The following is a 15674-nucleotide window of genomic DNA, read 5'->3' as shown; positions in this document are numbered from 1 at the left end:
TAATGAAATAGGTGGACATGTATATTCAAAGGTTTAGAGAACTTAACCTGTAAAGGCTATAGTGCATTTTAGGTTCATCCTGATATTTCAGCCAAAGCCCCTAACATTTTGTGAGTAGTGTCCTTTACCCAAAGTGAACTGAACCAATTCCAAGGTACATACTGAACCGCATTTTTTAGGCGCACCATTAAACCCCGACAAAATAGCAGCATCACATTCATGAGTCAGTTAAAACAGTGATGCTGTTGTGTATATTAGCAAATATTAGGATTCCTCAGCAGGGAGGGGAAAGCTGCAGGGTGCAAGAAAGAAATGGGCTACCCTTATTTTTACCTGAGTCACATGCGACACAGATAGCAGAGGGAAAGCGCGAAAACAAACAGCGGGATGACTCAAGAGGCCTCATCCATTGTTATATGGGTTTCCCTTAAATGTTTACCCCCTCCCACACACCACTGTGTGCATGCAGCGGGCCACATGGGAACACGGCGAGAACAAAGCTGAAGTTAACAGCTTGAGTGCTGCTCACGTGAAATAAACATTATCTTCACCTTAACTAAAACCAAGAGGAAAAGGATGGGTGTGCTAAGATAACACCCAGTGCAGTCGAGCTGGGCATGGCAACTTTACCGTTAAGGGCATCATAATTCTTGTTTTGCAGAAGTAAGGCAAAACAAGTTGGTGTATATGACAAACGTGACACCTAATAAATTGCTGCCAGACACGGACTCTAAAGCGGGTACCGGAGGAGGGGCTGCTACTACTACAACTGGGAATCACAGAATAACTCAAAATACACTACACCCAGACTGATGTAATTGGAAAATCAAAAACCTATTAGTTTAAAAGGAACACATATCATATTTTTTTGCACATAAAACATCTCTCAAAAATTAACATAGAACTAAAATATCTTTTAAAAAGTAAATATAGAAACCTAATTAAAAATAATTATATTGAAATGTTTTAAAGAAAATACCAAAAAATACGTATAAATAATGAGGTAAGAACTATTCATAACACAATGAATTTTTTAAACACACGAAAATCTATTAAAATAGAAACTACACTTTTTTCTTGCAAATTAAGCTGACAAATATGTATCACAAATATTTGTTATTTACAATATTTATCATTATACATAAGTATATTTTAAAAATAAAATAAACTAATAAAATACATAATAAAAGGTATTTTCTGTCGAAAATACAGAAATAAATACCTAAAAATGAAATAAAATCAAAATAGAAACTACACTATTCATCTTGCACATTAAAACAATATATATTCTGTATAACGGGTATATAAATATAGATTTTAAATGTATATTGAAAAATATATAAATAATACATAAATATACAATATAAATTGTATATATACTCACATAGTAAAACAATACATCAAATAAATAATAATATAAAGAAAATTTAAATTACACTTATCTCTCTTATTACCATAAAAATATGATCTGACGGTTAACTTTTTTTGTTTTTTTAAATACAAGTGCAAGAAGAAACTATTTCACATCTGATTCATAAAGCATTCGGAAAAAAGGCCAGCTTTAGTACCACAAATGTAATTTGTACGGTTTTAAGCATTCAAAGTGGACTTACACAATAACTAGTGAATTGTTTCCATTCATCTCAATGCATCCTGCATTGGTTGCAGAAAGGAAATAATTCCCTCTCACATTAGAATGACTGAGCATGATAATTGGATTTTTAATGCACTTGTCAGGGTAAAATACTAATTAGGTGTGTTTTGATATACAGTATGTATGAATGCTGTAAAGTCTTGACAAATAAGGCTTTTATCTTGCTCTTTAGGGGATATCACCCTTTCATGTTTTTCTATTCACACAAATCTTTTTTTGTTTTGTTTTTTTTTTGTTTTGTTTTTTTTACTTCTCCCTTCCCACTCTTTACTTCACATGTTCGCTTCCTCCCGGTCCTCCTTTCCTTCATCTCGTCTCAGACGCCCAGCCCACCGAGGCCGAGACAGCCGTGTGGAACCAGGTCAGCGCCGTACTGGAGGAGGCCCACGGGATTCTGGCCGAGCTTCAGTCCTATAACGGGGCCGGGCAGGAGATACGAGAAGTAAGTGCCGACGGACGACAAATAAGGCTCAGTGTTGGTATATAACACCGTAAACTATAATGCGTGGACGTATAAAACGTACCAAACATCCACCTGTAGGCCATTCAGAACCCAGGTGACCTGGCTCTGCAGGAGAAGGCCTGGAACGCAGTCTGCCCCCTGGTGGCCAAGCTGAAGCGCTTCTACGAGTTCTCACTGCGCCTGGGTAAGCGAAAAAGACATTAGTTGTCGACGTGCATTAAAAAAAGGCAAGGGCTCACGTAAGGAAAATGCATTTAATGTGACACACACACGCATGCTCACACACACTAAGACACATTCACAGACAGACACACTCTCAGTCACACTCTAAGTCATTTTCACTCACTCAGTCATATTTTCAGGCGCCCGTTGCTACAGTAACAGTGTCAGTGAGAGAGCAGAGCGAAGGAGTTAGCCTCCCCACCTGCCTCCTCTGCTCTGCCTACTAATAACACGGTGAACAGTGAACATCCTGTTTCCATTGTATCGCCCGAACACTCACCAATAATTCATGCTAATGTGTTGGCGCTAATGTTTCCATGCATGATTCCGTATGGTTGGTTTCCCTCATGGGATAAATGAGTCTACTCTAGCCATCTACCTATCGCCTTGCTAGTAAGATACTACCTGCCTAGCTAGCAACCAACCAACCAACGTACCTACCAACCTAGTTACCTACCTCCTTACCTAATTAGCTGGACCTTATTCCATCAAGGATCGATAGAACCTACCTACCCAAACCTTTTCTTCTTGAGTGACGCTCCAGCAAACAAGAAGGTAGCGCGTCTCTCAGCGATCATGGCCGAGGGACGTCGGAGGAGGGAGAGGGCCCTTTAGATGAAACACTTCACTCTGTATTTATAGAAGGCCCCTATACATTTTTAATGGAGGGGACCGGGTGGGACCCTTTGATTCTTTCTCTCTGTATGAGCCACACAGACAGCCTCTCAGGACCTTTGAGGCAGCAAGCCCATTACAAAGGTTCAATGGTGCTGGATTTCAGGGGCACACACGGTCACCGATTAGCGAGTAGGACCTTATTTCGTTACAAGCGAGCGACGGAACATTAAGTACACCTAAGATTCAAGGCCCCAAACATCTCGCTACCTAGCTAGCTACTTACTTTATCTAACACCTGGCGCCAGCTACTTAGCTATACTGTATCTACCTCCTGAGCTATCCAGGTAGTTAGCACCCACCTACCATCCTATCACCTAGCCAGCTAACTATCGAACTACCTACATACCACCCTACATAGGCAGGCAATGCAACATGCCTATCTACCCAGCTAGCTAGTTAGAAATCTGGTTACCGCCATCTTTTCAACTAACTAGCTTCATACCGACTATCACTTAGGCAGGTACCTGCCTACCTACCTATTTGGTTGCGCTACTGTGTCAACTAGCCAACCTACCCACCCAAATATTAAGTGCAATTCTGACTCAAAGTCTGAAACACACACTTCATGCCAAGATTAGAGTGTATTACACCCACCTGCACAGATGGAGATTAACATGTTTACTGCATCCTTACAGCTCCATTTCTGAACTTTTTTTTTTTTTTTTTGCAGAAAACGCCCTGCGCAGCCTGCTGGAGGCGCTGACTAGCCCGCCCTACGCCCCCATGCAGCACCTGGAAAGAGAGCAGGCCCTGGCCAAGCAGTTTGCAGAGATTCTGCATTTTACGCTCAGCTTTGATGAACTCAAGGTGAGAAATGTCAACTTTTTGTCTTAGGCTAGTACAGGGGTTGGGCATACTACGGCCTGTGGGCCTGCCATGCAATTTTAATAACAAATAAACCCCACTGACGAACAGCTATGAAAAGCCCTAAAAGCACTAAACCAACAAACGATCATCATTTCACATTCTGGAACAAACATTTGTTGTCTGTCTGTATCCAGATGACAAATCCAGCCATTCAGAACGACTTCAGCTACTACAGGAGGACAATTAGTAGGAACAGGCTGAACAACCAGCAGGTAACGGCCTTGTAAAGCGCACTTTAACATACGGAGATGTCCCTAATATTTTGGTTCTCTCATGTGGCGAAAGATAGTAAGAAAAATACAATATCTCTCAGTCTTCAAACGTTTGCAAAACAACAATGCAACATTGCCAAAACAGTCAATGTAAAATGGAATAAATCCTAGTAAATATCTCTGTGTGCTAATATACTGTAGTCACAAAATGGAATTTAAATGTGAAAATATAGTTGCAGCCCAAAAAGTTTTTGTTTTCTCCAACAAAATGGCTTTTTGTTTAAAGGTAAAAATGATGTAAAATTAAGTATGCCACTGTAATAAAAAAACAAAAACATTTTTCCCAATTAAGTTTTAAAAATAATTATGAACAATTAGAGACATTAATATGGCTTATTATTCTTCATTTTATTTAAAATTTAATAGGATTGTACATTTGATTTAATCTATATTATTAGATTTTAGTATGATTATTAATTATGTTATTATTAAATCTTTTTTTGAATTTAGTAGCATTTTAAATATGTTTTTTATTTTGTGGGAATATTGTTCATATGAATTGTATTTATTTGTAACTCAGTAGGATTATTAATTGGTTTTAATTTTTTTAAATTAGGATTATTATGTTTTGCTTTTATTCATTTCAAACTTAGTTTAAAAACATTCTAACAAAATAATGTAGTATTATTAATTATTATTATTGCTGTATCTGAAATTCATTAAATTCAAAAAGTTGGAATTTTGCAGGATTTTGTTATTATTGTTTATTTAGAATTTAGTAAAATGATCGAATTATTTAAATTTTCCTTTTATTTAATAGGACTATATAGAAAATTAACTGTAAGTAGTAGAACTTTGACATAATTCTATTTTGTTCATATTTTATCAAATATGTAAATATCTGTAATCGCCGCTAACCCTTTTCTACGATGGCAAATGTGTCGCAGTTGGAAGCGGAAAATGAGGTCAACAACGAGATGGCCAACCGGATGTCGCTTTTCTACGCCGAGGCCACGCCCATGCTGAAGACCCTGAGCAATGCCACCACCAAGTTTGTCTCAGAGGTACCCAATGATTTCTCATCAAAGCGAATATCCAGTGGGGGGGGGGGGGGGGGGGGGGGGGGAACAAACTCCAAATTGTGTGCGGTTTTTACATTTGTAGCCAAAAGCAAATAAAAAAAATTTTTCATCATGTTCCTGATAAAAATAAAAACTGAGAAACGTATTTTGTTGTCTGAGTGTGTATTACATTGATTATCCAAACAATAAATACCTCTGAATGTCTATGTTCACTTTGTGTTTAGCCTGCTAATATTACATTGATACTAGAGGTGTAGCCAACATGTAGCCAGAGAGTGTATTTTTGTTTTAGTATCTTAGTAACTTGTAAAATAATCCAGTAAAATTGCTTGGTTTGAGTTTATGCTCTTTGTCTTCACTTTGTGTTGAGAAATGGAAACATTTGTTGTTGTTGGTTTTGTTAACAATCGTTAAATAAATAAATGTGTCAAGTCTCCATGTTGAACTTTGCGTTCTCCAGAACAAGACCTTACCCATCGAGGACACCACAGACTGTCTGAGTACCATGGCCTGTGTGTGTCGTGTCATGCTTGAGACCCCGTGAGTACTTTTTTCTGTACCTCAAGTCGTTCCTATTGGGACGCAAAAGCCTTCTAAAACACAGCAAGCCGTTTGAGCATTTATTTGATATCCTTGGTGGTTTTGGTCCTCCTATCTCCAATGGACTAATGGTGTGCGTCTTTCAGGGAGTACCGCTGCCGGTTCACCAACACGGACACCATGTTGTTTTGCATGAGGGTCATGGTGGGCGTCATCATCCTCTACGACCACGTCCACCCCGTCGGGGCGTTCGCCAAGACCTCCAAAATCGATGTGGGTGTTTTATTTACTTTTTTAACATAACACTCTCAAGTTATGCACTCAATTACTGAACACAGAATTCATTATAATAGAAGTCAAAATGGTAAACAATAGAAGGTTGTATTCTTGACTTAAGTACATCATATATTTGCAATCAACTCAAAAAAAATATTGAGTAATGTTAAAATATAAAATGGAAAAAAAATGTTTTACCTAAAAAAATGTTTTAAAATACTGCAGAGAATAGCAGAACACTGCAACTAATTGCCTACAGAAGCCACAAGGGAGCAAAGCAACATGTTTGCCTAAATGAAGCTCCTCAACTCACTTCAATGTAGTTCCTTGGCGCCAAGATGGCGGCATAACAATACCTTTGTTGCTTTGGCCTGAGCAAGGAAACAGTGACTACAGAAATGTTTATTTTCTAATACTCCATTCAAAATACTATTTTGATGTCAACCTGTTTCCCGTAAGAGTATTCATTCATTCATTTTCCGTACCGCTTATCCTCACTAGTATTTCATTAAAAATAATATTTTTTTAACGTAAATCTGTTCCAAATCATTGAAGTTTTGACACAACAATTGAATGAGTTGCTTTTCAACCCCCGAACACTTCTCAAAGTGCTGGCGGGTCCGAGCGTTTGCTGTGTCATTGTTTGGGCTGCTGCTCGGCAGTGAGGCGGATCGGAAGAATTATTGCTGACCTTTTCTAAGTGCCTGTGTTGTCCTTGTGCCCGCACAGATGAAGGGCTGCATCAAGGTCCTGAAAGAGCAACCGTCCAACAGTGTGGAGGGACTTCTCAATGCGCTGAGGTGTGCGTCCGTCCGTCCGTCCATCCGTCCGTGTGTGTGTCTGTGTTCTCACCACAAATTTAGTGTTTTGTATGACAGTTTAGATGGTTTTAGTTTTTGGGGTGGAGGGGTGGGATACTGGTAAAGGAGCCAGCAGTGTTCATCCCTGTGGGTTTATCGCTCACCATATCTTAATGGATAACAACATTTTTAATTAATCAAACAAGAATCTCTGAAGAATATAGCAGGATTTGTATTAAAATCATAAGAATATTTTAGAATTTAGTCAAATTTATATATATATATTTTAGAGTTAAGTGGGATATTATGATGATTTATTATTTACTAGGATTTTATCTTGTATTTTTTTTTTATTGAGTAGGATTTAAGTCTACTATCTTTATATTTAGTATGAATATGCTACAGAAAATACATTGTATTTTTGTTGTTGTTGTTATTATTATTATTATTAGTAGTAGTAGTCATAGTATTATATACATGTATACTGTATATAATTCTACATTTAGTACAATTGTTTGACAATTATTATTTTGTTGAATTTTATACAGAAAATTCACTCTAATTAGTAAAATATTTACATATTTTCATTTCTTCATATCTTTTTGCAATATACAGAAATCACTAAACCTAAAACATCATAACCCTTCAAAATGAAGGCACACCAGACGATACACTAAATGAATGGTTGTAGACGACCACAATGTGTCCTAATGGGCTTTTGAATGACAATGACTCTATGAGGGGCAAAATAACATTATCAAATAAGTCCTAACATAATTGTTTTCCAAACTTACTAAATCCTGTTAATCATGCGTTTCTTTGTGTGCTCCTCAGGTATACGACACGACATCTAAACGACGACAGCACCTCCAAACAGATCCGGGCGCTGCTGCAATGAGCGAGGGAGCCGGGGATGGGCGTGCACTTCAAAAAGAAAAAAGAAAAAAAGGAGTGCAGAACGCCAACAAACGGGCACATTTGTTCACGACAAATAACTCCGGATGACCAGAATAATAACTCGAAGAGGAAAAAGAATTATATTTATTCTCAGCTGTCCACCATTCTGTCTCTTGTTTTGTAAAGTAAGAAAATAGAGATGATACAAAAGCCAGAAAATAAGATATATTTAAAAAAAACAAAAACAAAAAAAAAAGAAGCCGCAGATGAAAAATAAGTAGAACTAACGACAAGAGAGGACGCTTTTATTGCAAATGTAGGCGTGGATCGATGCTAAGCTGACACTTAATTCCTGCAGTAGTCTTGACAAGTAATTTTGCACACCATCTTTTTGTTCTTTCACTGGGCTGATGTCATAAACGCACAGTGGAGCAATGTGATGGACGCTCTCCGGAGAATTGCTTTACAACATTTGGAGTGTTGACCATCAGAGCAGTGGAAGGATATAATCATTCGTTCTTTTCAATCCATTCCTTCATGTTGCAGGCTTTTACTTGAACAACTTAGTTGAGTCTATCTCTCCATGGGTGCTAATGTGCTTTTAGCTATCACTGTGCTTACTCGTCATCCAGCAGAGCACTTTGCATTGTTCAATCTTTCTTCAAAGTGCTGTTGTTTTTTTTTGAAAGCCTTAGCAATGCTCTCTGCCTTTTCGGAAAAGTTGCGAGGAGGACATGCATCAACCGCTGTATTAACCCTCCTGTTACATTCGGTTCTCAGGGACAGCAATCATTTGACCTGGGGCGTTTGTAAAGGTTCAAAAGTGTCAGAAACCCTGCAAAAATCTTGTTTGACACTTGTTGAATTATCCAAAAGTGTCAAAAAACAAATAAATCCCCCTAAAAACATTGTTTCTATCTCAATATTACCGATACTACAACAATTTTAATCAAAGTTTAATCATTTACCTTTCACAGGTTATCATGTCAATAATGTTCCTGGGTCGATTTGACCCAAGGACATGTTGAATTATCCAGAAGTGTCAGAAACGAAACCAAAAACCCCAATAAACATTGCTTTTATTTCATTATTAACTCCCCTCCTAAAACTAAAAACTTATTGATTTACCGCTCACAAATCATAATGTAAATAATTTGGCTGGGTCACTCTGACCCACAATATGTTGAATTATACCAAAAAGTCAGAAACAAACAAAATCCCAATAAACATAGCTTGTATTTCATGAACTTCATTTCTAACAAGTCTAATCAAATTTTAATCATTTACGTTTTACAGATTACAATGTCAATAATGTTCCTGGGTCAATCTGACCCTTGACATGTTGAATTATCCAAACGTGTCAGAAACAAAAACAAAAATCCCAATAATCATTGCTCATATCTCATTATGAACTTCACTACGTACCAACAATTTCAATCAAAAGTTTCATGATAGACTTCTGACAGGTCATAATGTCAAAAATGTTCCTGGGTCAATTTGACCCAGGACATGTTAAATTATCCAAACGTGCTGTAAACAAACAAAAATCACAAACATTTGTTATCTCTCATCATTTATTGAATTAGTAATCATTGTGATCAAGATTTTCTCAATTAGCTCTCACAGTTCATCATGTCAAAAACATTCCTGAGTAAAATTGGCCCAGGACAAGTTTAATTATTAGGTATTATAATTATTAACTATTAGGAAATAGTTTCGATGTATTTTTTTTCCAGTTTTAATTTAGTAGGATTTTAAACAAAACTAATAAACTCAAATTAGTATAATATTCACGTTTCTGTTTTGTTCACACACACATATTTATATTTTATATAATACATTTAAGGGTAAAACTGAAAACTAAAACACCATAAACCCTTTCAAATTATGGCATGCCACAGTATATCCTAACAGGTTAAAATTCCAATTCATGTTAAAACAATTCCACAGTTTTACATGGGGAAAACTACTTTTAACCCCCCAAAAACTTAAAATGGGTCAGTTTGACCCAAAACATAACAGGAGGGTTAAGTCATTATCATTAAATTATTCACGCTCACCGGTTTCGAAGGGCAGACATGCTTCATCAAATGTGACATCAGGCATCGATGGCTGCAAGAAAAAAGGACATTGTCAGTTAAGAGATTTTTGTTTTAATTTATTTCAGCTTAAAGTCAGCCAATAAGAGGCATATTCAAGCTAAAATTGAGGAATAAAATGAGAGTTCAAAAAATAATTTCAAGCAGTGATGTACGTTGGATGTCTATAGGCTTTTAGTCTACATTGATTTGATCTTAAATTTTATTGATTTTTTTTCAATACAGGAGTATGTGCACAAGCATCGTCTGTATAAAGTAGATGGCATGTTATACGAGGTCTGAGCGAACGTGTGTAAATAAGGTGTTTTTATTCATTTTTAATTGTTCAGTGATGCTGAAATGGGTGAATTGTGTCGTCTCTCTCACATTGACCATCCGTCTGCCGAATTGGACCATCAGATTTGCTGTAGTCGTAGGGATTTTTTCTTTTTCTTTTTGTTCTGGAAATCAGCTCTCATCATAGCAAATCAACTGGAGGGGGAAGGGTGAAAAAGGTGTGCGTGTGCAGGTGTGTGCGTGTGTGTCTGGGCAGGTGATGGGGGTTGGGGTGGGGGGGGGGGGTGGCTGTCCATTTGCTTGTTATTTTGTACATTTTGTGCAACAATAAACTTGTCATTTATTACATTCACCCGTTGCTGCACTGTTATTACAACCTATTGTAGTAGTAAAAACATTTATTATACATTCACATTTTATTGATATAATGCTCTATATTATTTGCCATTTTATTAATTTTCTTATTTTTAATGTATAAAATATATTATCTTTATGAACCTTTTACTGATACATTTAAAATGTTCGATATACGTTGCCTTTGATAGATATTATTATTATATTATTGTGTTGTTATTTTTTTACATTAGTCAATACTTATTTTACTATTTTATATATTATGCTTCTTAAATATTTTGTTAATCATCATCTTTTTATAAATTTATAATTTCAATGACTCCTTTATGTTACTGTATAATTGTTTTTGAAGTTACATTTATATGGTAGATAAACCATTCATTACTTTACATTTTTAATTTAGATTCACATATCACTAAAATATTTTTATTATTTTAATAATTTTTTTTATGTATTATCTTGATTATGAACCCAGATTTTTTTTTTTTATAGAGTTTAGATACATACAGTATTTATTTATTATATGTCATTCAATTTTTAAATTCACCTCATGGTAACCTTGAATATTTTTCGTTTTACATTTATTTGATAAATAACCTTTATTATCATTATTTATTTATATTTTATTATTAGCTTTTTGGATACAAACATGTATATATTATATATTTCTATTTTTAATGTACAGTATAATTTCCATTCACTCATCAGTGCTGTTGAACTTAATATATACAATTGTTATGAGTACAATATGAGTATAATGATTTTTCTATTAGGAGTAGTAATTGTAGATATATTTTGAATGTATTATCTTAATTTGAATCCCTCCAGGGAAATTTAATTACAATAACGCTTATTGTAATTATGAACTCTGATCATTTACATGAACACATTTGCTCAAAGCAAACTTCAAATTAATACAATAAGTATGATGATTTCAAAAAAATAATAAAAAAAAAAATAATAATAAAAGCTCCAGGGACAGTTCGTTCCGTTAATTCTTTTTGCCACTAGATGGAAGCAAAGGACTTTAGAAAAAGATTCCAGATTCTCAGTTGCTCATCACACACAGAGGAGTCAGTGAGAGTTTAACATGATCAACACATCAATTCATGAGTAATGCTGGAGAGGATCGGCGCCTTACACTATATTTTATTATATTCGGGGATATCGCTGCGGTTGGTTTTAACATGCCACAGAAGTTAAAGTAGGGAAGGGGACACGCACACAAACACTTGTGAGCTGTGCTTCTGTAGATGGAAAACACGGCCTCCATCCCACAGGAACATATGTAACCACACTTTATACACACATGCAAGCAACTGCGATGCGAAACATGGTCACTAGCGTAAGTGTAATCAAGTGAGTGAAGCGCATGTGTGTAAGAATAAGATATATGAAGTGAAAGTGGAGTTTAAGATAAAGATAAACAAAAATGGTTATTAATCGAAGAGAACACAATAGCACAAACAACATTGTGGAGTGACCGCTTGTCTACCGATAAATGCATTTTGCGAATAAGGTAAAATATTACTGTGTTACAATATATGTCAAGTGAAAGTGCCGTTTAAAACTACATTGACTATTAAATGCAGAGCGAGAACTCAACAGAACACAACATTGTGGAGTGAACATATGTCACAACAATATGTGAAGCGAAAAGGGAGTTGAAGACAAAGATAAGTGGAGAGAATGTAATTGCACACAAAACTTGGTGGGGCGACCACATCAGTCCAAATACCGTATTGGAATAATGGCAAACAATAATAATGGTACATAGCAATATAGGTCAAGTAAAAGTGGTCATTTTAGTTCGCTCTCATCACTGTATGTTGTACGATGAATATTTTATGACGTCTAAGCTGACCTATGCTTAAAATATGAAATATATATAACATATTTAATAAAAACATCAGTTTTCATTGGTCATTTAGCAGTTGTGACAGTGCGTGAAGGAGAATACTATGATTGGCATCACATTAAAAGGTCAAAATTGTCAACATCATAATTAAAATAATCAATATTTGACAGTGATACAGTATTGATGAGAAAATACAAAGACATCAATATTTTCTCTCCTTAGCCTGCACCTCATTAATAATGAAGTGTTTTAAACTCTGTGCATGTGCCACTTATTGACAAAATCTCATGGAAATGACTTTTTTTTGTTTAGTCATGCTACCTGCCCAACAAATGGCAAGAAAACTAAACAAAACCTCATTGGCTGGAGCAATAACGGACAAGTGCGGAGGAAAAAGTGTAGGCTGCAATTAAAGCATTGTTAAAAGCCTTCAGCACAATATTATTTTGAATTATTCAAAAAAGTCCAACTGAAACGCTTTGCACACTAACCCCGAAGCTGTGCTGCCACCCGGAGTGGCGCTGCCGCAGCGTCCCTTTGTTCCACTTTAACCGCCGATCGCCCCGAGGAGGAGGGAACCACCTAATTTGATCAACAGTCCGTAGCAGTTTCCCTCGGGGAGGTTCCCTTTCCCGCCTGTCACTGAATGACATTTGAAGCACCCGTCGACATAGGAAACAAAAAGGAAAAAAAAATACACTTCTAGAATGAACTGAATTGCCTTTTTGAGATGCTGTGTGGACGTGTACTGCCATCCACTCTCGTAGAGCTTCCTTTTAAGGAATGATTCACAAGTTCTCAATAGGGTTAAGGTCGGGGGATGATGGTGTAGGCATACGGTGACCCACTACTATTTACAAAAATCTACGGGTAATTGACGTCTCCCCAAAAGGGTTCATCATTGCCTTCAGATACCACAAGGTGGTGGCAAAGCACATCTTTTGTCTACATAAAGCTCTTCAACTCACTTCAACATAGTTCCTTGGTCCCAAGATTCCACAAAATGGCAGCTTGAAATACCTGCGTGCTGCTCATCACTGGCTTTTTAACAGCTGCTCTTCTAATACCTGACAGTAACTTTCTTGAATGTCTTTATCATAATGAACTAACTAACTTGATTACATTTTTTTAACAGTATTGATTGGCATTAGACTATTTCACACTTTCCATCAACAGAAAGATCCCCCCCCCCCCCCCCCATGATTAACTGTGAAACTGTAAACTAATTTTCCTTTAAGGGGGCTTATCTAGGAAACTAATGATCAATCCTGCCTGAGATCGATTGTTATCTGAAGAGACATGAGAAACAAAATACAGTAAACATATTTTTTCAATAGTTTTACTCTCCCGTTTTTTTTCTACTGTCTTATGCATAACATAGGTCAAAATGAGACTGACATGTTTTTAGTTTGTTCTAGGTTTGCCAGTTGAATGCAAAAGGAAATCAAGCTTGCAAAACGACCGGATCAGATTTCTGTGTGTTTTTGACATAGATATTTACTAATTATGAATTAGTGAATTGCGCTTCACAATGACAGTAAGATCCCACATCGAAGGATCCAAACGGGACGTCGCTATGAACGCTTGGTCGCCACGCAACGCCGTGATCGCCAAGGGGCAATCAGAGCAAAGCAATTTTGCATATTTTCATTCAGAATAACAGCGATCCAATCAGAGCAACGCTTATTTACAGTACAATAAAAATACTGAGAAATCCGGGCGTCTCAATTGCCAGGCGTAAAAGACCAACTAGAATAGCTTGAAAATGGCCATCCTGGGCATTTTCCACCAAAATTATCTTGCAAAACGGATAACTGTGGCTCTCCTTTCCCAGGGCATTAACCCTTTTATCCCTGCCGCGTAGTAAGTATACAAATTTTTATTTTATTTTTTTTCAAAGATCGCTTTAAAAACACAATATGGGGGGTTGGGGGGGGTGCAAACTGTACGCAAAAAGAAAACATCCCCAGAAAGGATCAAACTGAATTATCCAACTTAAATCTGACATGCATAAAAATGTAGAACACAACGTAATGTGCCTCCAAACTGCACTGCCTCATAAGGAGAGCTGCTCCTAATATATTCCGAATAAAGTACTCTCTCAGTACATTTTGCCAGTTGTGTTTTTGAACCAGGGCACATGGCTTTCTCGTGTTTGAGGCGCGTTGCGCAACACCCGTCGTAACAGCAGACACCATGGAGACTGGTTGCAGCTGTCGGGCACACATGCGCGCACTTTCTCATCACCCTGGTTTCCAACAAAGGGCCGCATTATGTGAAGGTGTGTGCTCCGACATGCTGAGCTGCGGGCGGACTGCGGGACCAATATACATCATACAATGAAACGCCTCCATTCCCCATACACTTAACTCATATATTCACACAAATGGAGACCATTACAGACACAGTTGGATAACAGCATCACACAATGACGTACAACAGGTGTGATATTTGATCCAATCCACCAGAGTTGCACAACGTCCTATTGATTCTTTAACACGCGCCCTAGCGTATTTGAGCCGTTCTCCTGCAAATATCGATTGTGCGTGCGACAAGACTCTTGACTACATTCTAAAAACATTATGAAGAAAGCACGGGTGTCTCAGCATGATCCCGTGGATGAATAAAACATACCTTGTAGCAAGTACGTCCAGTGGTACCTTGACTCATGCGTTGAAGCCATTGCGATCGTCTGCATTTCATTTTGTTGGATGTACAGAACAGTGCTGCCTGAAGTGCGGCATCCACTACTGAAAATTAACGCATTCACTGCCTGTACTGCCGTTCACCTTTACTGTCACACTTTGGGCTAATTAGTAGCCGCTAGCCACCGTTTGTTATGGTAAGGAATGTCGTAGACACACTTGGCAGCTAACTGGGTTATGATCCACCATTTTCAAATGACAGCCACACCACAATTTGTTTGAATTTGTTGGATGCAGAGAACAGTGTTGCCTGAAGTGCTGCCTCCAAGAGTGAAAATACAATCTACGCTTTTACTGTGAATTATTGTATATTGAGAAAAAAAAATGCATGTCTCCTTTAAACTCATAACACTTAAAATAGCCTTTCAGTGCATGAATACTGCGGTAAGTGGGTTTAAATCTCTAACTTGAACAATAAAATAACAGACTCTCGTCTTAGATGTGGCCGGCAGTGAATGCGTTAAACTCTGCGGAAGGGGAGTCACCCTGCCTCGCCCACTCGGACTAGATTTGCATATCAGGCGGGAAAGCTGTGGCTCTTTGTTGCCGCCCCGCCCTATAAAAAAAAAAAAAAAAAAAAAAAACCTCCCACAAAACGCCGCACTGGCGGGAAAAAGAGCCGGCAGCCGCCCACCCGCGACAAAGGAGGAAAGCCAGACACTCTCCCTCCTTTGTCTCACTTGCAGACACA

At 37.3% G+C, this 15674-nt stretch overlaps 1 protein-coding gene and 1 long non-coding RNA gene across 7 annotated transcripts in view; one reads left to right on the top strand and one right to left on the bottom strand.

The window, feature by feature from the left end:
- Positions 1 to 9999, top strand: part of fam49al (family with sequence similarity 49 member A, like) — a 28026-nt gene extending 18027 nt beyond the window's left edge. For all 6 annotated transcript variants that reach the window (XM_061760536.1, XM_061760532.1, XM_061760535.1 and 3 more), the window contains 9 exons: positions 1975 to 2096; positions 2196 to 2301; positions 3688 to 3824; positions 4019 to 4096; positions 5044 to 5160; positions 5639 to 5718; positions 5865 to 5991; positions 6724 to 6794; positions 7629 to 9999. In XM_061760536.1, coding sequence (XP_061616520.1) covers positions 1975 to 2096; positions 2196 to 2301; positions 3688 to 3824; positions 4019 to 4096; positions 5044 to 5160; positions 5639 to 5718; positions 5865 to 5991; positions 6724 to 6794; positions 7629 to 7692 — 902 coding nt within the window. In that variant the 3' untranslated portion in view covers positions 7693 to 9999. The remainder of the gene's footprint in view (positions 1 to 1974; positions 2097 to 2195; positions 2302 to 3687; positions 3825 to 4018; positions 4097 to 5043; positions 5161 to 5638; positions 5719 to 5864; positions 5992 to 6723; positions 6795 to 7628) is intronic.
- Positions 1323 to 3649, bottom strand: LOC133471221 (uncharacterized). Its single transcript, XR_009786160.1, has 3 exons — positions 3612 to 3649; positions 2179 to 2297; positions 1323 to 2065 (listed from the first exon to the last, which is right to left on the bottom strand). It is a non-coding gene; the product is annotated as an uncharacterized LOC133471221 (long non-coding RNA).
- Positions 10000 to 15674: the final 5675 nt, after the last annotated feature.

This window comes from Phyllopteryx taeniolatus, chromosome 21 (genome assembly GCF_024500385.1).
Source record: "Phyllopteryx taeniolatus isolate TA_2022b chromosome 21, UOR_Ptae_1.2, whole genome shotgun sequence".
Lineage (NCBI taxonomy): Eukaryota > Metazoa > Chordata > Actinopteri > Syngnathiformes > Syngnathidae > Phyllopteryx > Phyllopteryx taeniolatus.
This window is presented reverse-complemented; position numbering and strand designations above follow the sequence as displayed.